Source organism: Coturnix japonica, chromosome 3 (assembly GCF_054131305.1).
Source record: "Coturnix japonica strain WE chromosome 3, WE-NBRP24, whole genome shotgun sequence".
In the NCBI taxonomy this organism is placed as follows: Eukaryota; Metazoa; Chordata; class Aves; order Galliformes; family Phasianidae; genus Coturnix; species Coturnix japonica.
The window spans coordinates 30,054,487-30,074,798 of record NC_140665.1 but is presented as its reverse complement, the minus strand read 5'-3'; the positions used below and the strand labels follow the sequence as shown (position 1 = coordinate 30,074,798).

Below are 20,312 nucleotides of genomic sequence, written 5' to 3'. Positions count from 1 at the left end.
GTCTGCCGTGTGATGGAGCCGGCAGCCCGGGGCCGCAGCGTGTCCCCAGGCCGGACGGAGTGTGCCGTGTTGCTTCCCCATCCCGCCCTGGTTTGGCCCTTTGAGTGGCAGCCGTGTCGTGATGGGACAAGGGGAAATGGTTGCAGTCTAAAAGAGGGGCGGTTAAGACTGGGTATAAAGAGAATGTTTTCTACAGTAAGGGTAGTGAGGCAATGGAACAAGTTACACAGAGAGGTGGTGGATGTCCGGTCCCTGAAGACACTCAAGGTCAGGCTGGACAGGGCTCTGTGCACTTGACCTAGCTGTGCATGTCCCTATTCATCCCGACCACGTTGGACCAGATAGCCTATAAAGGTCCCAAATCAAAGCCATCCAGCTGTGTCCCTCAGGGATCTGTGGGCTCTATCTGGTTACCTCCCAGCACCCCACGCAGTGGGCTTTCCACAGAAGGCAATCTAGATAGCTCTGAACACGGGTGACGCTTGGAAATCAGGTTTCACTTGCTGCTTTCACTGCTTTTATTTTCACTTGCTCCTCTCTCACCTGCAAGGTGCACACCTTCCTGCTGCACCCAGCAGGAGGGGAAGGACCTGCTTGTTCCCACATCTGCAGGGAGTTTACCTGGTTGGCACTGGGCACGTGGGCTCAGAACCACACACAGCGTGCTGAGGATTTCCCCTCCGGCTGCAGCTGCTGCAGGTTTGCATCACTCTCTGAGCATTGCCCAGCCAGGCTTCTCCCACACCTCCCAGCTCTGCCTGTGGATCTGGATCATACACTCATGGCACCCCCGTTCACACCCTGCTGGTGGCTGCATCCCAGATGTCATTTCTGACCCTGCTGCACACAGCTGATAACTTGCAGGGCCCCTCACTGGGCAGAGTCCATCTGGGCCTCTCTTCATTCTTGGGTGTTACTGGGCTGTCACAGCCAGCCCAAAGTGCAGCACAGAAATCACAGGGGAAGTGATCAGCTTGGGGTCTGCACATCATAGGCCAAACTCTTACACATCTTCTGTGAGAGCCATTGAGCCATGCCAGGAGTTGCCCCCCTTTTCATAGACTCACAGACCTCTAAGACCATCTGGTCCAACCACCAACCCACCCCCCCATGCCCACTGACCATGTCCCTCAGTGCCACATCCACACGGCTCTTGACCACCTCCAGGGATAGTGACTGCACAACCTCCCTGTGCAGCTGTGCCAACACCTCACTGCTCTTCTGGAGAAGAGTTTTTTCCCTAATATTCAACCGGAACCTCCCCTGGAAGTTCCTCCCACACACACAGAGTTCCTGATCTTTCAGCTTTATGTTACCCATAAAATACTTCCCCAAATGCCTTTACTGGTTTTTATACAGCACTATACTGTACGGAATTACAGCTCCATCATAAAGTTATTGCTTGTGGTTTAGAGGGGAAATATTGGTGGTAGGTGGATGGTTGGACTAGAAGATCTTAAGAAGTCTTTTCCAGCAGTAATGATTCTATGATTCTGGGCTCTCTACCACCCCCTTCTGCTATGTCACTCAACATCATTACCATTGCAAGGAGAAACATCCCTGTTCTTTGCAGGGGAGCTGGGCTGGATGGCCTTTAAAGGTCCCTTCCAACTCAAGCGATTCCACAATTCTATGAAATAAAGGGATCTGTACCCACTAGAGGTCAGTGTCCGCATACGGCACCAGCAGCCACCCAGACAGGCTCCCAGCTCAGATGCAGTGCCAGAGAGGTGCCAGGCCCCGCTGTGTGATTTTCAACACCAGGGCTGTCTCAAGCTGCCCTGAACAGCAAGCTAGATTGCAGGCTGGGTGAACAAAGAGCCCAGACGTGCTAACCACATTTCCCTCTGAACTGGATCCTTCTCATGGGACTGCTGTCGGACCTGTGAGCGCAGCAGCAGGGCTCTGTTCACCTCTGTGCAGATGGTTGGGAATGTCTTGCAGTGTGTTCATTGGAGTGCGCCTTGCTGCGGGCTCCAGAGCCCTCCCAAGGGAGGTGGCAGATGTAGGAAGGGGGTGGCAGATGGCCTCAAAGGACAGATCATCAAAACCAGGCGTAATTGGATGGTGAGACATTGCCTGAGGTGAGAAATCTTGTCACCTGGGGCTCCTTCTGTAGCTGTGAAAGCCAGACCTGCTGCCAGAGGCAGTACTGTGCACTGCCTGCCCCCAACTTGGCTGCACCCTCCCATCTATTCCATCTCTCCCATGTTCCCTTCCATTCCAGACCTTCCCCAGCACTGCTGCAGGTGGCTGTCCCACTCACAGCAAGCTGTACGGTGCTGCTGGATATTACTCATGCAGCTTGGTGCTGCTCTCCGGAGAGCCAACGCACCGAGCTGCCAGGCTGCATTAGGGCTTGTGTCTCTCTATGCCTGCATCACTGTAAGCTGAGAATAGACTTGGGCGAGCCACAGTGCTTCAAGCGAGGAACCCAGGAAGGGGTTAGGAGAGGAGGGAGAGCTGGCTTGGGAGGCAGGGGAAAGGCTGGCATCCCAACATACAGCATGCAGGAGCCAAGCACAGGTCAAAGCGGTGCCACTCAGCAGGTCAGAGGGGCTGGCCCGGGGGGGCTCATTGCTTGAGGGGGATGTGAGATCACCTGCTGGGCTGTTACAGTGAGGAAAGTCACTTGGCTGTGCCAGAAACCTCTGAGGAGCCTCACAAATAATTGCAGTGAAGGAGAAACAGCCTCTCTTGGGGGCTGAGTGAGAAGAAAACAAACTGTGCTCAGGAAGCTTGCTGGGAATGGAAGGATGGGAGAAGGCAACAGAGATTTCCCAGGTGTGAAAGGTACCACAGAGCACAAGCAGCGGGACCTCACAACATTGCAAACAACTGCATCTAAGTGCTGTTTTAAAAGACCTTCGAAGCCGGTTGCTCACCCACAGGTTGGCAGTTTGGCCAGTGGCAAAGAGCCCTGCAGGCTTCAGTGGGTTTCCCCTTCACTGCAAAGAAACAAACCAACAAAACCAGCAGCCTGGCTGTAGCCAAGGGAAATCTCAGTGATGGCACAGATCTCCTGGGAACACCATGCTTGAAGAGGTGAACAGCCGCAGCGATGTCCATAAGGCTGAAGAGCAGCAGCAAAGGGCTGTATTTAACTGGAGCAAAAAGCACGTCCCTGCACCCGTGTTCCTTTTGTTGCATTGTTAAGGAGCAGTTTAATTGGAGCGACACTTTCTGAAAGGCTCAGACAGCTGCACAAAATAGCCTTGAAATGTCTGAATTTAATTGGCTGCAATCTGTGAGCTCAGAAAATCCTGTGGCCAACATGAGGGGATTCTCTGTAACACACCTTCTTAAGAGAGAAGAGGCAGAGCAGTAGGAATCTCTGATTGCTCAGGAACAAGAGATTGAGGTTTGACCATGCCTGACCGATTGGACTCAACCAAGCTACAGCCAGTATTTATATAGATACGCTGCTGCAGAACATTGCAGTGCATCCACTGTTACACTTATGGTACAAACACTGAAACAAAGGGAGGTATCTGTGCCTGCCTGGTGTGATGGAAAGCCTCTTTCAAACATTTTCCAGAACTGAAGTGCAGATTTAATGTCGGGGTAAAAACTGACACCATACTGAACCAGAAGCGAAAAGGAGATTTCCTGCCAGTGCCAGAGATGGAGGCGTGAGAAGTTTTCTGGCTTGACATATGATAGAAAATGAATGGAGAACACTGCCAATATGACCCAGAGCTTTATATCTGCCTGGAACAGATATGAATGTCTCTGCAGAGTGGCAGATATGGGGTATCTGGAGAATAAACCTGCCGACGTCCCTCTAGGGATATTGCTTCGGTTGCCATGTCTTCTTGAGAGATTTCCTGCTTCTCCCAGCAATCAGAAATATCCCTGTACCAGAAATTCACCACTCTCCAATATCACCTTCTGCTGGAGCACCCCCAAACCCACAGCATTTTCACTTCAGAAAGGGTGTACAGAAGGAGTAACTTGGGAAGCAGATAACACCCCTCCTACCCTTCCTTTCAACCAGACACCTTCCTTCATATGCAGCTGGCTGCCAGCCTGTGGGGAGGTGAGCAGGGTGGAAAGGACCTACACATCATACCACCTTATTCTCTGGGGGAAGCCTGTGCTCTTCACAGCACATAGCAAACATGTCCCTGCATTCCCTTCTGAGCTCAGAAACCTGCAGTGTGCCTCTTTCGGTGGCTGAGAACTCACATTTCAGTTGAGACAGAGCAGGGCACAGAACTTTTCTGTGACATCCCCACTCAGAAATAGGAAAGCTGGGGCTGTGCTTAGCAATGTTGTCTCTGAGATGCAGTGACTGTTCTGCCTGGGCCAGAATCCAAGGCGTTCAATACAAAAAAAGAAGCATCCTTCTGGATCATTGGTAGTTCTAGAACCCACTGATAGGAGATGTCTTGCATGGATGGCTCCATAGGGTTACTGGCAGCCACCATCCCAAGGTTTAAGCCCAGCAGAGAACAAACCAAAGTAGGCAAACCACAGCAAACAGCTCCCTGCAGTCCGTGGTGCTGTTGGGGAGCTCCTTGCCAAGCAAAAGCCTGTGGTGGTCTGAATACAAAGATGTAGACTCGTATCACTCTATTTTCCCCTCCATCCGCCCTCTTTGGGTCACTTTCCCACATCTGGGAGAGCAACAGTGAACAGAGAACAACTGCTCCTGGAGGACAATCACCTCACACACTCCTGTTGGTCCAGCTGATGTCACTTCCCCCACGAGTCCCCATCACTGTATAAAGCAGAAATGCATATATGCATGCAGATGATCTGCAAATGTCTGCTAGTGTGCATGCGATAGTGTTCAGCTGCAGACACCTCGGCTGGAATGGGCTGTGCCCACGGTGCACACAGTGCTGAGTTCTGCTCGGAAGCAGCACGGAGGATGGCTCTGACACCCTTTGGGAGCCAAGAGCTGCCTGCAGGCTTGGGAAGGGGGTGCCTGAGAAAGAGGCAGTGAAATTCAGAGCAGGCTGTTCCTGCGTGCTGCTGTTCCCATGGAAACAGGGGAATGGAGAAAGGAAATCCATCCCAGCCTCTTTGGAAGGCAGCTCCTTAGCGTTACCCTGCTGCCACACCTGTCCCCATGGGAAGCAGTGGCTGCAGTTCCCCATGTGTGTCTCCTCGAGTGAGACCATGAGGCCTACAGATGTTTCCTATGTTGTTCCAGGCAGCAGAGCAAACGTGCATCCCAGCCCTAAGGCTGAGCCTCAGAGATTGCAAAAAGTGAAGCGATTTCCAGCAAATTCTGCAGCTTATGTGGGGAAATCCAGGTTATGGAGCCACTGTTCCTGGAGGTGTTTGAGAAATGCAGGGATGTGTCATTGAGGGACACAGTTAGTGGGCATGGTGGTTGGACAAGATGATCTTAGAGGTCTTTTCCAAGCTTGGTGATTCTATGATTCTGTGAAAAGCCAGACAGCTATTTCCCAAGGCTGGCATGGAAGCAGGTCTGTACCTGCAGTATCTGGGTCTGAGCCCTTCGTGTGCTGTGTGCATCCCCTGAGGATGCTGCCGTCTCCCTCGGGTCCCCCAGTCCCGAGGCTGGATCTGTTAGGCGGTACCAGCAGCTCCAGCTGGCCGCACGACAGCCTCCAGCCGACTTATCCACACAAACGGGCAAAACGCAGCCAGAGCTCCCGCTGTCCCCGAACGGGAGCGGGGACCCTCGGCGGGACGGCGGCGGAGCTCTCCCGTGCGGCTCCGCTGCCCGGGAGCTCGGGGCGGCCGTGCGGCGCTCCCCCCCATCCCCTCTTCAAGGTGACCCGCCGTTCCCCGCCGCCCCCCTCCGTCTCCGTCCCCGTCCCCCTCCACGGCGTCCCTCCCACCGCGGCTCCGCCCGCCCTCCGCTGCGCTGCGGCGGGGCCGGGGGCCGGCGGGCGGCGAGCGCTGCCGCCGTGCCGCGGCTGGTGCCGTGCCGCGGTGGGGTTATGCCGCCGCGCCGCCCGCCCCGCCGCCCGCCCGGGGTCCGGGGAGGCAGCGCCCGGCGGCGGGCGGGATAATGCGGCTGCGGGCCGGAGCCGGAGGCGACGCCAGCGGGGAGCCCCCGCCGCCGCCATGTCCCCCCCGGCCTCGGCGGCCGCGGCCAGCGATGGAGGTAGCGGCACGTCGGTGCCGCCGGAGGAGGCGGAGGGGGTCCGAGAGGAGGTGAGGTGCCCCCAACCACCCTACCCATCTGCATGGGGCCGGCTTTGCATGGCGCGCTCGCTGACCGCCCCGCCGCTAGCCGCGCCGCGCCGTGCCCGCACAGGTACGGACCCCCGGAGCCCCCTCCCCTCCCCTGCCGCGGCCCCGCTGCCCCGGGGTGCCCCCCCACCTCCCCTCCACCCTCTCGCTCCGGCCCGGCCCTGGCGCAGCTGGAAGGAGCGCAGGAGACGGGAACGGAGCCTGGATGTGAATGCCGGGGATGGGGGGGAAGAATGGGGACCGTCACAAAAGAAGAGCGCGGGGCTTTGGCTTGCTGCAGTGGGAAGTGGCCGCGCTTGGGAAAATGAGTTTCCCTCTTCCTTGTCCCTGCCTCGGGGGGATGCGAGGGAAGACGCGGCCGGCAGCGGGTTGAGCCCCTTTGTCCCAACCCCAGATCGGGCTTCCCACGGGGATAAAGGGCCACCGCAGTCCCCGGAGAGCAGCAGCAGCGCAGGGAGAGCGGAGCGCTCCTCACCTGCGGGAGGCTGCGGAGGGCAGCGCGGTGGGGGTGCGCGGGGCTGCGCATCGCCGTCCGCTGCTGCCGGGGAGCTGCAGTTGGCGGTGCTGCATAGTCCCGTATTCTCTGCCTCCACGGCTTGGGGAGAACATACGTGCGAGTGGAGTTGTCCTATATATACAGTCGTGTATTTAGATATAAATAATTGTGGGAGAGGAATGGAGAAGTTCAAGGTCTGGGGAGCTGTGCACACAGAGTGTACTCTGACGCTCTTCCTCAGCTCTCGTTTCCTGCTGCTGTCCAACAACCCCTGAGCCCCAGGGCTCCAGATAGAGCCCGAGCAACGTGGTGCTTCTGTAGGACAAATACATACATGTATCATTCCTGGACGTGGTCTCTTACCTCCTGTGCCCTGCTGGTGTTGTGAGTCGGTGCTATGTCCAAGGGAGTGTGGTTCCTTCCAAGAGGTGTCACCTCAAGAGCTGAGTTGGATGACACAAGTGAAGCATGGGTGAATATATCAGGCTCTATGTGGCATCCCGTGCCACACAGAGTCATGAGAAGATGAACCAGGCTGTGTTGGCTCTGTAGTGGTTGGCAGACACACTGCCACTATCACTGTGGGAGCAGACAGAAGGGCTGGAGTCCATGACCTGCACGCATGGGTCTAAGGGTTCGCTTCCCTCAGTCAGCAGCTGTCTTGGACTGCCATGGAGCTGCCATGGACAGAGGGAGGCTGCGTCTTCTCCTTACAGGGATGTCTGGGGTCTGGAAAAGGTGAAATGGGGTCTGTCCTGTTTGAAGGTGCCTTATCTCTGTGTCTCAGGTCACTGTACCTCAGATCCCGGTAAGTCTCCAGGTACCCTTTGGCTCATCCCAGCAAGGCACGCAGTGAGCCAGAGCTGGCTGTAGAGGAGCTGCTGTTCCATCCAAGCACCTGCTTCCTGTTGGCATCACAGGCATACACCTACACTTAGCAGCGCCGGGCTGAATCCCTCTCAGCAACGCATTTCCACCCAGCAGGTTATGAAATGTCAAGACACAGGCTCTTCAGCCTGAGGACAACCTAAAAAATTCCCTCATCCTACTGCTGAGGTGGAATGTGATGGAGGGAACCGGTTTTCTTCCAATTGTAAAATGGAGACCTTGGGCCCATTGCAGGAGCTGACTGCTGGCAGGGTTCCCTGCCTCCTAGATACTCTGCTTCTCCTTTTCTTCTGCAGTTGGCAGCACTGCCAGCCTGGGCCGAACCAGCTGCTGCTTCCAGGGTAGTGGTTTCTGAGCTGCGATTGTGGGATGTCATTTGGGCCCAGATGGGACCCTCCTGAGCAGCAGTTGCCATTGCACAGAGCATAAGAGGATGGTGGCAGGTCTTAAATGTGACAGGGTCCCGCAGCACTTCTGGTGTTGTTCAGTGCTCAACAGAGCTGCAGGACCCCAGAGGTAAGGGCAACAAAGGGGCTTTTGCTATGTGCTTGGCCATCAGGGTTCTGGGCAGGGTCGTCTTGAGGGACATATAAGGATTCCCCAGATCTCGATATCACTAAGTGCTCAACAGAGCTCAGCTCAGCAACGGGCCCCTTTTGGGTGCTGCCTCTGCCCTTTGCATTGTGGATATTTTAGTTTGACTCGTGGCTGCTCATAAGTCATCCCACCATCCTTTCCTGTCCTCCCCTGAGCAGCAGCTGTGGGTGTGGGGATGCATCTCCTTTCACCTCAGGGTGATGTCAGAAGGCCATGTATGAGGCCCAGGAGACAGCCCACGGGATCCACCTGCCCCTTGCATTTCCCAAATGCATTTTGCACACACGCACAGAGACAGGTGGCTTGCAGGCATTTGGGAGGTTGTGCAGTGGGACAGGAGAAGGTGAGACGTTGGTTGGGGTCACAGAAAGGTGTTGACCCAGCCAGGGCTGACTCCATTCTCTCTCCAGCAGAGGTGGAGCTCACCTGTCCATTTCAGGTGTGAGCAGTGGGGGTAGCTCCTGGTGACCCTGCTTGCAGCAGAGCAGGGCAGGCCTTCACCTCATCCCACCTGACTGCAGCAAGCAGGTGACTGTGGCATTTATGTCACAGCCTGCGCTCCTCTGAGTGACACCATTCTGGGACAGAAAGGATTTCCCTGTCCCCGGCTTTCTCATCTTCGTGTTCATTTGCTGTTCTGGGCTTCTGCAAGGCTGGGTAAGAGCTCAGGGAGCTGACCTTATTCAGAACTTCTGTGGGGAAGCCTTGGAGCTGGCTGCACGCTCATGTGAGCCCTGTGCAGCCCTGGAGAAGAGCAGGGATGCTGCATTTCCTACCAGGATTAGGCTCTGCAGCTGGCTCCTCCTCCAGCTCTGCTGTGGTTGTATCCCGTTATTGGCACTCAATTGGCTTTCAGAGGCCCCATCGGTGCCACTGATGTATACGTGTTTTACCTCAAAAACCTAGAACAAAATGGGAATGTAAACAGCATACAGCAGGGGTTAGTGTGACCCTGTAAAAGCGCTGCAGTGTCTGGATGCTGCGTAGTCTTAGGAGGAGAATACTGTGTGGACTGGAGCCCTGCTAACACAGTTCCTGGAAGCGAGCCGTGGCTGCATCATCCTCCCCGTGCCATGCCCCGGGTCCCTACCTGCAGCGTGCTCTGCCTGGAGCTCTGCAGGGTTCCAACCACATCACCCTTCTACTGAGCAGGACCAGCAGCCAGCCCTGCACCAGCTGCAGCTGGGGATGGCTTGCAAGGCAGAAGGCAGCTGGGGCAGAGGAAATCTTCAGCTGCCAGAGTGCTGGCATAGTGCAGGAGAGCTGTGCTGTGTCAGGGCTGAGACCCTTGTGACTGCAGCGAAGGCTTGAGAAAGCAGGGCACAGCTCAGGCAGCTCCTGCAAGGTGTCCCTGCTTCATTTCCCTGCTCCCTATTCTCTCCCTGCAGTTCCCATCTTTCCCCATGTGATGCTGCTGCAGCTGGGGGTTGCATGGGGAAGGGTGTAGGGTGCAGAGCTACCTGCAGCTCTCACTGCTGCATGCAGAGCAGCATTGTCTGCATGCCTTCCTCAGCTCTGTGTCATTGCTGCCAGCTCCTGCTCTCAGCAGGTTGCCACAGAGTGAGGTCTCAGTGCCACCAATGGTTGGGACCCCCAGAGGGAAGTGCCATTGTTCTCTTCCTGGTGCCAGCATCCCTTTGATGCATGGCTCCCTGTTCCACTCATTGCAGACAGGCAGCAGGGAAGGGCAGCATGCTGCCTCCAGGAGAGAAACCTCTGCTGGAGTTGGGCTGGAGCCAGCCCTGCTGATCACTGTGGCTGTGGTCCCACAAGGGAGGAAAGATTGGGCTACAGCGGCTCTAGGGGATGAAGGTAAGGGCTGAGATGCTCTTCAAGGAAAGCAAGGGGGACTTTGTGGAGGAAAGAAGAGGCCCAGATCTTTCTCCAGGCCTGCAAATGCCTTGCAACCTCTGGTTCTTCCTGAAATGTTCTTTTTCATGCCAAGAGTGAAAGTGACCTCCCCTTCCCTGGCAGTGCGAATCCACTAAGATCTTTGGGATCCTTGGTGACAGGCTCCTGGCATCCAGTGGCCTGGGAAGCAAGAGGACACTGCCTGGACTGTGAAGTCATAGTCTGCAGGGGTTCCTCAGTCCTGTCCTGGCTCTGCAGTGAGCCTGCTGGCATGCCAAGGAATAGAGAAGGGATGGTGCCAGGCTTAAGGATCGTTGCCATGAGTGGTGACATTACAGATGGCTTTAGGCCCTGCAAAAGCACAGGTGAGCTCAGGCAAAGTCAGCGTGGCTCTGATATCTTTAGGCACAGACATCCAGAGGGGAGCTGGGCTCAAGGCTTAAGTAAGGCATATAGAGAGGAGTGCCTGAAGCCCATCCATGCTGCATGCAGTGAGAGATGGAGGGCAAAGCTGAAAGCTGCCTAGGGACATCTGTGGCATGTGCCCAAGGCTGTGCTTCTCACCACCTCTTTTGAGACATACCTTTGGAGATTGCTGGACAAAGTCTTTTGTATAAGAAAGTAAATCACTTCTTAGCATGCCATTTCTTGGGGATTGGTAATGTCAGTCTCATTGACCAAATAAGCAATGCAGTGGAACAGTATTCAAGCCTTTGGGGTACTGGAGAACATGTCAGAGGTTTCCTTAAGTGGGGGGATTTCACAGGTCTTTGTGATGGCTCTAGTGAATGCACCATCACTTTAAGAAGTGCTATTGCTGAAATCCTGTCCTTTAATCATCGCTGTAGACCTGAGAGCAGTTTTCCCATAAAGATGGGCTTTCTCACTCAAAACACAATTACATTTGCTGCCAGCCATGCCTTATGTCTCGCCTCACCCTGCTGTTGCAGGTCTGTGGGGTGTTGTTCACTTCCAGTCTGAGCACTTTTTAGGATGCTATTCAATACTGCCTTCTCTCCATCCAAAGGTGGCTGCACTTCAGCTGTGGAAGAGCACTTTCCTGTTTGTGTTGTTTATGAAGCACTTCAGAAGCACTTTTGAGCCTCTGGGCTGCTAAGTGGTGTAGTGAAGATCGCTATGACCAAACAGAGGTCTTTCCTGCTGCAGAAGGTCTCTGTGCTATAGGTACTCCAGACCACTTGTGCTGTCCTAGTAGGAGCAACCTGAACTATGAGTAGTGATTGGGAAAAGGGGACTTGTGTGCAAGGAGTCGCAGGCATAGTGGGATGAGGTTCAATGTGGTGTTTGGAGGAGGGGAGCCATCATTGGAGCTGGCTGCTTTGGCAGGACTGGCGCAGAGAGCTAAGGCATGCAGAGGAGATCCACAAGCTTCCATCTTGCTGTGCTTGACATCTGTTCCCCCTAGCATCCTGCTGCCTGCCTGCTTTCCTCTTGTCTCTGCAGCCTACTGACCTCTCCTCTTGTTCTCTCTCCCCTTCTCCCGGCCCTCTGGAGCAGCAGCGGCCGGTGAAGCAGTCTCTCAGCAAGTCGCTGTGCCGAGAGTCCCACTGGAAATGCCTGCTGCTGTCGCTGCTGATGTATGGCTGCATGGGAGCCATGACGTGGTGCCATGTCACCAAGGTGACCCGGCTGACCTTTGACAGCGCCTACAAGGGCAAGTCTATGATGTACCACGACAGCCCCTGTTCCAATGGCTACGTCTACATCCCTCTGGCCTTCCTGGTGATGCTCTACGTGGTATACTTGGTGGAGTGCTGGCACTGCTACACCCGCAATGAGCTGCAGTACAAAGTGGATGTGGAAAGCGTGCATGAGCGAGTGCAGAGGATGCAGCAGGCGACCCCGTGCATCTGGTGGAAGGCCATCAGCTACCACTATGTCCGGAGGACCCGGCAGGTGACCCGCTATCGTAATGGGGATGCCTACACCACCACCCAAGTGTATCACGAGAGAGTCAACACCCACGTGGCAGAGGCAGAGTTTGACTATTCCAACTGTGGAGTTAAGGACATCTCCAAGGACCTCATTGACTTGGAGAGCTACCCAGCCACACGGCTCCGCTTTACCAAGTGTTTCAGCTTTGCCAACGTGGAGTCAGAGAACTCCTACCTGACCCAGCGGGCCCGCTTCTTCACCGAGAACGAGGGCCTGGATGACTACATGGAGGCCAGGGAGGGGATGCACCTCAAAAACGTGGACTTCAAGGAATACATGGTGGCCTTTTCCGACCCAGACAACCTGCCTTGGTACGTATCCCACTATGTTTTCTGGGTGGCTGCTTTGCTGACCCTATCCTGGCCCCTGCGGGTGCTAAATGAGTACCGCACTTCCTACGTCCATTACCACGTGGAGAAACTCTTTGGGTTTGACTACGTGGCAGTGACACCAGCTGAGGAGCGCTCCTTCTGCCGGAGGATGCCCCGTGTCAACACGGTGGACAGCACCGAGCTGGAGTGGCACATCCGATCCAACCAGCAGCTGGTGCCCAGCTACTCGGAAGCCGTCCTGATGGACTTGGTGGGGCTGTCTGGCTGCACCAGCTACTCCGCGTGCCGCTACGGGGGCTACCGGCAGAACTGCGAGCGGTGCCACAGGACTATAAGCAGCTCTTCCATCTTCTCCCGCAGCGCCCTGAGCATCTGCAACGGCAGCCCCCGCATCCCCTTCAGCAGCAGCCGCTTCTCGCTGGGCCGCCTGTACGGCTCACGGCGCAGCTGCCTCTGGCAGAGCCGGAGCGGGAGTCTGAATGAGCAGAGCTGCCCAACAGAGCAAACCCGCCTCTCCAGCCAAGTGACAGTGGAAGAGGAAGACCCCCCTCCTTATCAGGACGCCCTCTACTTTCCCATCCTCATTGTGCACCGCAACGAAGGCTGCCTGAACCATGACCACCGTCACCTCCACCGCAACGGGTCCTGCGTGGAGACCTCACTGTGAAGGTGGAGGGGCGGTGGGATCTCATTGCCGATGGCCTGGCCCGAGCCAGCGTGGGGTTTGAGGGAGGAGCACTGGGAAGGGAGATGGCCCAGGAGGATGAAGTGGGACAGAGAAGTGGCTCTGACCTCCTGCAGGGGTGAGTGATGGTGCTCCCCCGACCTGGCACAGAACTCTAGATCAACCACCACATGCAAAAAAGAAAAATAATCATCCTAAAACAGTACTTCACAGTGTCAAGATCCAGAGCAGGGAAGGAAAAGACAGGCCTGGAACAAGGAGGGGGTGCTGCAGTGGGTGCTCCATCCCCAGGCTGGCATGTACTCGGAGGAGAAGCAGCAACCAGCAGACAGACCCTGCTGCACCTCGCTGCCTTCCTCCCCTTGCTGCAGCCAGACCCTGGCAGGCTGGGGGCAGCAGCATTCCCACCTGCATATGAAGGCCCAGGGCACCCAGGCACTGGCACAGACTGACAGCTTAGAGAGAAGGCTGAACACCACAAATCCAGCTTCCCCTGCCCCCTGGCTGTACCCCACCCTCCCCATTTGTTTTTTAGGCTGTGCTCCGACTGTTACATGCTCTCACTGGGAAAGGCATCACCTCTGGAGGACCCCAGGCACATCTCCTTAGGAAGCTTTGGCACTCTGAGGGTCAGCGTCCCCTGGGTAAAGGACTGTCTGTTTGGGATGGCCGTGGACAGGCAGCCGTGGGTGCCTCTAGGCGGAATGGAGTGCAGCAACGCTGATCTACTGATTGGAGGAGGGCTCAGCTGGAAGATGAGCGAGAGGTCCCTGGTGAGCTGGGGAAGGGGAAGGGATGGGATTGGGACAGCAGCGTGTGGATATTAAGTTGGCATGTTGATTGGTGGAGGTCCCTTCCTACCACAGTAGCTTCAGACAAGCATCAAGGAAGGCCCTGGTCGGTTCAGCTGCAGTTCAGCTATTGGTAGTAGACCAGCAGGGTGGTGCATTTCTGCAAGAGGGAATTTTGCACAAAATTAGGCTAGTTGCTGGCTGCACACCAAGCTGCAGTCTTCTAGCAGCATGGTTTTGGCAGGGAGCTCTAAGGGGCAGGGAGGAAGAAATGCAGAAACACACTGGAGTGTTGGGAACCCCAGACTGGGGATCTGGGGAGCAAAGACAGCCCTGCTCAGGCTCACCATGCTGCCCTCATCCACCAGGGCGGGTGATGGCCAAGAGCAAGTCTCGGGTCTCAAGAGCAAGTCCATTAATTAGCTCGTGGTCATTCAGACATTCACACTGTCAGAAATGCAAGATGTAATAGTAAACCATCAAGGCATTAACAAAGGGTCTGTTTTTTCAGTTATGTTGCACTGCTTCACCTACAGGTCTTGGGGTCTTGGGTGCAGATGCCTTGTTCCACCAGATCAGCCCACGTTAGAGAATCATCTACAGTGAACTAGGTTTGAAACTGGACCTATTGCAGGATCCTTCTCTAACAAGTGTCACATCTCTGTAGGATACACAGATGAGCCTTGAGAGGTCACATCCCTCGGATCTGAAAGGCCTTGCCCCCGGAGCACTGTTTGTTTGTGCCTGTGTGCCCTGGACAGTATCTTTTGCACTTCAAGTCAATTTGTCCTCCTGGATCTCAAAGGTTAGGCTCCAAACAACAGTGGTTTGAACAGAAAATCCCTTAAAATCTTACTCTGTTATGCTTCTGTCGTGTAACCTACCCTTATTTTAACTACCAGACATAGATGTCTGAAATAAGAGGGCCTCTATGAGAATCTGGAAGCACAAGCTCTCTGGTATGGGCACATCTTCCTCTGCTTTCTGTTCTCGGTATTAATGGCACAGATTCAGACTGGGTGGAAGTGGATACAGCCCCACTGGCTGCCCTGGGATTTCCATGCTCACTGACAGCCCTTGGCTCTCTGGGTGCTTTTGCTTCTCTCTTCAAGGGCATAATGCAAGCCTAGGCCCATGCTGAGAATCCTCACAGTGTGCATGGGCTTTTATATGCTGGTGAATTAGGAGACATTCAATCAGTGGAGCTGCACTGGGTCACTAGTGAGGAATTTGTGTCCCTTCCAACACAGTCTCTTTAAAATCTCCTACACGTTGCTTAAATCAGGCTGCAGTATCTCTAGCCTCCAAGGTGCCTTAGACAGATGGATTCAGCAAAGGTTTGGCAGGCATTTTATTTCCCTAGGGCACAGAAAGTCCTCCAAAGAGGGACTGTGCCCTGTCCTTTAAAGTTCTGCTGGTCCCTGTCTCTCTTTGGGCTTCTTCATGATGTTTCTCCAGGAGCAGACTGCTCCACGCTCTAGAAAGCTTTGCTGTTTTCAATACACCACTGACCCCTTGCAGCTTTCCATGGGCCAGGAATCAGATTCAGTTGCACTTGCCAGCATTTTTCCTCTCATACTGGGACAGGAGAGGTGGGAACACTGCCAGCACCTTGTCCTGGCACTTCACATTGCTGACACATCCCTAGAAGAGTGCTCTTCTACCCTGTCACAAGGCTGGAAAATGTATTTGCACTGTTTGGTGTTTCCTTTTGCTGCCATTGTAGCTGCCGGAAGCTCTCCAGCTTTCATGAACTAAAGGGGCTCTGGGTTAGCTGACCTCCAAGGCACATCACCACCCATTTATCTGTCTTTCAGCACACACTAGAAATGTCTCAGATAGCGCCCAGAACACCTCTGCCCTCTTTGTTATCTTTCTCCATTCATGCTTGCGAGGCTCCAATGCTGTTTGTGGATGCCTGTGTGGGGGAGACCACAGGATAAGGTTTGTTAAGAGGAAATTCAAGAAAGATGGGTAGCATGTGATGGCAGTAAATCATTGCCTGCTAATTAGCTTGTGGAAAGAGTAATACCTTTTAAGCTTTCCTTCCAGCCTTTCCGATGGTGGCTTCGGTACTGCTGTCTGATTTCACCAGGATGCTGCCTTATTTCTAGCAGGGCAGAACCTTGCTGCAGTGCTCTCCTACTCTGCTGCAGCATCCATAGGGTGCATTTCTGAGACATGGCAATATCACTGAGAAGTCGTGCTACCAAAGAACTGTAATTCTCAACTTGTGGTATGGGCTTCTAATCACGTTTCATGTATGGTCAGTGGTTACAATGAGGTCTGTGTGAATATGAAGATGGGTCTCTATGAGAACGATCTGGATCTGTATCGTCCCAGAAATGTGTTATGGTTTGTTAGCTCTGTTTGGTAACACTGCCTCCTGCATTGCATGTGAGCCTATAATTTCCATTAAGCCAGATGTACCTGGGGATAGAAGGCTGTATTATAGGGCCTGGGAGCATATTAGAGACTTCGGGTTGAGCCCACTTAGGTTCATGTTTCTGTGGGAATTCTGGAAGAATGAGAAAGGTGTTAAGTCACATTTCTGATAGACATAAATAGGCTGCATTCATTCCTAGTGTAACTTTCTTGAAGCCTGTGGTGCTATGCCAGAGTGAGCGTGGCTTAGCAACTCTTCAGAGTGATCTGTCCTTGAATCCAGACAAACTGATCTGTTGCGGTGTTGCTTCGATGTGTAGAGCTCACACTGGGACTTGGCCAACATGAATGAATGTTGAATTTCTACTGTCTTTTCAAGCAATGGGTTGAATTGTTCCGCTTTGCTGCCTCCATCACAGCTGCTCCATGAAGGGAAACATTACACTCATGGTTGTGATCTTGTTTACTCCCTCAGAAGCCAGCTAATGAGCAAATTGACCTTTGCTGTGCTGGGAGAGGAGCCTTCTCCCACAGGACTGCAGCCTTTCTACATGCAATGGGAAACCAAGTTCCAAGGACAGAATTGAATCTGCAAGACTCATGGCCTCCCCTTTTTCCTTCCCTCCTCACACCATCTGTCTCACCTGGGGAAGGACAGTTTTCCTGTGGAGTTCAGCAATCTCCTCTTCCTGCAGCCCACAGCCAGGCTCTACTATCAGATCCATCATCAACCTATGCAACACGTCCAGGAAATGCCGAGTATCGAGGAGCCAGTGACAGTATGCAGCATGGCACAGCTGCTGCTGGAAAGCTAACTGGCTTTTATTCCTCCCCTCTTTCCAGTGGAGACTGTTTTTGTTGGGGCCTTTTGTTTGGTTGCTTTTTGTAAACCTCAGCCTTCCAGGGAAATGAAGCTTGTGAGATATCAGTGCCCATCCTGAAGCCTCTCCAATCCTGCAGACTTTGGGAGTGGATGCATTGCCTGCTGTGGTTATAATGTAGTGGACTTCATAGAGCAAAGTAACTTCACACACAGACACGAGGTTCTTTCACTCTCCATCAATGCAAGCTGCTTCTGCGATCTTAGCTACTTACATTAGTGAAAGAAAAAATGCCTAGCTAGAATGTGTTGAGATGACTTAGTATTTTGTATCGGTCCCACCATCCAAATATCCATTAGCAGCGCTGTCAGCCAGCATGCCATGAATTCAGACTTTGGGTGGCAGCCCATGAACCTGACAGGGTGAAAAGCTTTGGAAGACCCACTCCTAAGTCAGTGCACATCTCCAGAGCACACGCAGAGAGGGCGTCTGTTGAAAGCACACGTCAGCACAAGGAGAAGTAGTTGCCTGTTGTTTGGGTGCACCTCCAAGGGTAAGTCTGGATGTGTTGGTGGCTTTGGTCTGGTACGTCCCCTTCGTTCTGTAGCAAGTGGGTTGCAGCATGGCAGGGCATTGCTCAGTGATCTGTGAGAGGAAACTCCTGACCTGGTTTTTGCAGGAAGATGGTGCAAAGTGTCACATTTGCTGCAGTGACTGGCAGAGAGCAGGGATAAAAGCATGGAATAAGCTGTGTTTGAGATGAAGCTAATCCCTTGCTGGCCGGCTGAGAGGAGAGAGCCGTTGGATCTGCTCCCTGGCCAATGCTCTCCAGCTCTTCTCACCCTCCTCCAATCCAATGCAAACATTAGTATTCCTTTGAGCTCCCAAATCACCCCTCTTCCATCAGCTGCTTCTGGGACATGAGCTCACACCATTCCAGTCCTCTCCTGGGAAATGTCACTGAACTCGTAGTGACCTCAAGTGTATTGATGGGGTAACCCACCAGTCTGAATGTGAGCACCGCTTGCTCAGCACCACTTGCGTGCCCTGTGCCCACAGGTTGGCTGAGAGCAGCTGTCAGAGGCTTTGCAGATGTGGGGATTTCTGTGGGAGACGTGAAGCAAAGCAGGGTGAGAGGCTGCTATAGTGCAGCAGCTGTGTTTTGGGTCAAGGATGAAGAAGAGCTGGGGCAAAGCGGACTTTCAGGGCAGGCCCTTCCTGCATGAAGATACACTGGATGGAGGAGGCCTTTCCCAGCTGAGGTGCCCAGGCAGGGCTTTGCTGCATCGTCAGAGCAACACTGCTGCCTCCAGGCCCAGCACTGACAGCCAGAGCACGTGTCACCAAACCGCAATGGATAATGCAGCCACAAGGTGTAAATGTCACTAATGAATAAATTGCCTTGTGCCTGGGAGAGGCTAATCCATCATGGCCAGGGATGGGGATCTGACAGGGCTGGCTATTTTGGGCACAGCTTGCAGGGAGGAAATGCTTCACATCTCAGCTGTCCCCTCTGCCCAGGGAGGCTGATGTGAGGCCTGGCTCTGTGCTGCTTCCATCTGCCCAGACTCACCAGCTCACGCCTCAGCCCTCTCCAGTGCCACCAGAAGAGGTACTGGGCTATGTCCCCTATGTCACGAGACACAGCCGACTCTACTACGCCATTCCATAGGCCACACACAGCCCCCTTCTCCCTCCCCTGTGGCTAAATACCACTCAGCAACACCGTGGCCGGCTGTGCTTATGGCCAGCAGGTAGGCGGCAGGCAGGGATGGAGTTCAACAGGGACAAATCCAGCCCTGCTGAAGCAAAGGGATGCTGAGTGCAGCACCAATCCCCACGCGTCCTCCTGCTCCTCCATCCCCAGCTGATGCCTGAAAGCAGCCTGCCATCCTGTTGGCAACATATGCCAGCACGACACCTTGCAAACCGGTGCCTCCGTTGCTGTGAGCGGAAGCCAAGAGGCTCAGGAAGCCGCCACCGGCTCCTCGCTCTGCCTGCACAAAGCACGGCTCGCCATCTGCCATTACTGCCAGCCAGCCCCCGGCACCTCCATCATTCCCCTGCCTCGTCCTCCCCTCCCCCCGTCAGTCTGGCACAGAACCACACATGCCACATGGGCAGGGGGATGCTCCCATCCTGCATGGGTGCCTGCAGCTGCTGCTGCTCACACCTGTAACCCAGCCTGAAGGTGACGACTGACTGGGCAATGGCAGCATCACACTTGGAGAAACTGCTGGTACAATCAGCTGCTGGGGCTTTAATTGTTAACAATTCATCCATGGTTTGAAGCCTCGCACGCTGGTGGTAATAGGCTGCTGGTCTCTTGTGGTGTCCAAGCAGTTCACAGGAGGAACACAGCTCAGGAGCATGCTTGGATGGTGGTTAAATGGTGCCGATAGTCTTGGCTGCACGCAGCAAAAGGAGCCAAGAGCATCCTGGAAAGCAATTCAATGTTTTTTTTCAGGTGATGCATTTTTCACAAGCCCTTTTCTTCCCACCCCTGCTCCTCAGTGGCTGTGCTGGCCGGTGTGTGTGCTATCCCATCCCTGCCCTCCTGGCATCAACCTCCATTGCACAACTGGCTGTCCAGCATGGCCCTGTACCTGGAGCTACCCACAGGCTTTCCCAGGACCTGACATTCCCATTAAGCCCCCAACCCACCCACACTGCTGGAGCCTCTCCTTCAGCCTGAAGCTGACCTGGGTCTTTTCTGCTGTTTCTGAACACGAGTTCTCATCTCATTCAGGTGTGTCATCCAGTGGAAATATTTTGTAAATGCAAATAAAATCAATCTATTCGATACCTCGGTTTCGAGGATGGGAAACAAGTAGTTGGAGGAGCCCGGGTGGGAAGGTTTCACAGCAGCTGCCCCTGGCTGTATTTTTTGCATATGTAGCCTTTGAAGAACCCACAAACGGTTCAGAAAGGCACTACAATGCCCTGCAAGGGCTCTGGGGTGACCCACAGGGCTCCTCTGTGTGGCTGCTGGTACCGGGGACAGCCTCGCACTCGATCCTTTCTGATCTATATGGCCATGGATGGCATCAAGCAGGTGGCCTGTGTCCGTCAGGCAGAGCAAGGCACAAGCGGGTACGTGGCGAACAAATTATTTTGTGAGCACTGGGAACAGTTTTTACTCTTCAACTATGTCAATATGATCTAGCTCTGTCCGTCTCTCTATATATGTACAAACAGTATATCACAATGTTGCCTTTTTTGTTGGAAATATCAAAGTACAAAGATTGTAAACCAAATCGGTGTAATAAAAGTTTCAGATGACTCATGGAAGCGGCTGTCAGCGGTGGGTCTGTGGGTACGGGGGCTGCTCAG

The 20,312-nt window shown here is 54.1% G+C and overlaps 1 protein-coding gene across 2 annotated transcripts; it reads left to right on the top strand.

Annotated features, from left to right (window-relative positions):
* The first annotated feature begins 5,838 nt into the window (after nucleotides 1-5,838).
* Nucleotides 5,839-20,270, top strand: TMEM151B (transmembrane protein 151B). 2 transcript variants are annotated; one of them, XM_085543200.1, is made up of 3 exons: nucleotides 5,839-6,138; nucleotides 11,528-13,755; nucleotides 16,634-20,270. In XM_085543200.1, the coding sequence occupies exons 1-2, from the start codon at nucleotides 6,049-6,051 to the stop codon at nucleotides 12,962-12,964; spliced, it is 1,527 nt and encodes a 508-aa protein (XP_085399326.1). In that variant the 5' UTR covers nucleotides 5,839-6,048; the 3' UTR covers nucleotides 12,965-13,755; nucleotides 16,634-20,270. The 2 variants fall into 2 exon arrangements, with proteins under 2 accessions (XP_085399326.1, XP_085399325.1); XM_085543199.1 differs by having other exon boundaries at nucleotides 5,841-6,241.
* The last annotated feature ends 42 nt before the right edge of the window (nucleotides 20,271-20,312 follow it).

Coding starts and splice junctions, on each gene's coding strand:
- TMEM151B (XM_085543200.1), top strand. CDS start 6,049: ATGTCCCCCCCGGCCTCGGCGGCCGCGGCCAGCGATGGAGGTAGCGGC. Junction 6,139..11,527: donor CGGAGGGGGTCCGAGAGGAG/GTGAGGTGCCCC, acceptor CCTCTGGAGCAG/CAGCGGCCGGTGAAGCAGTC.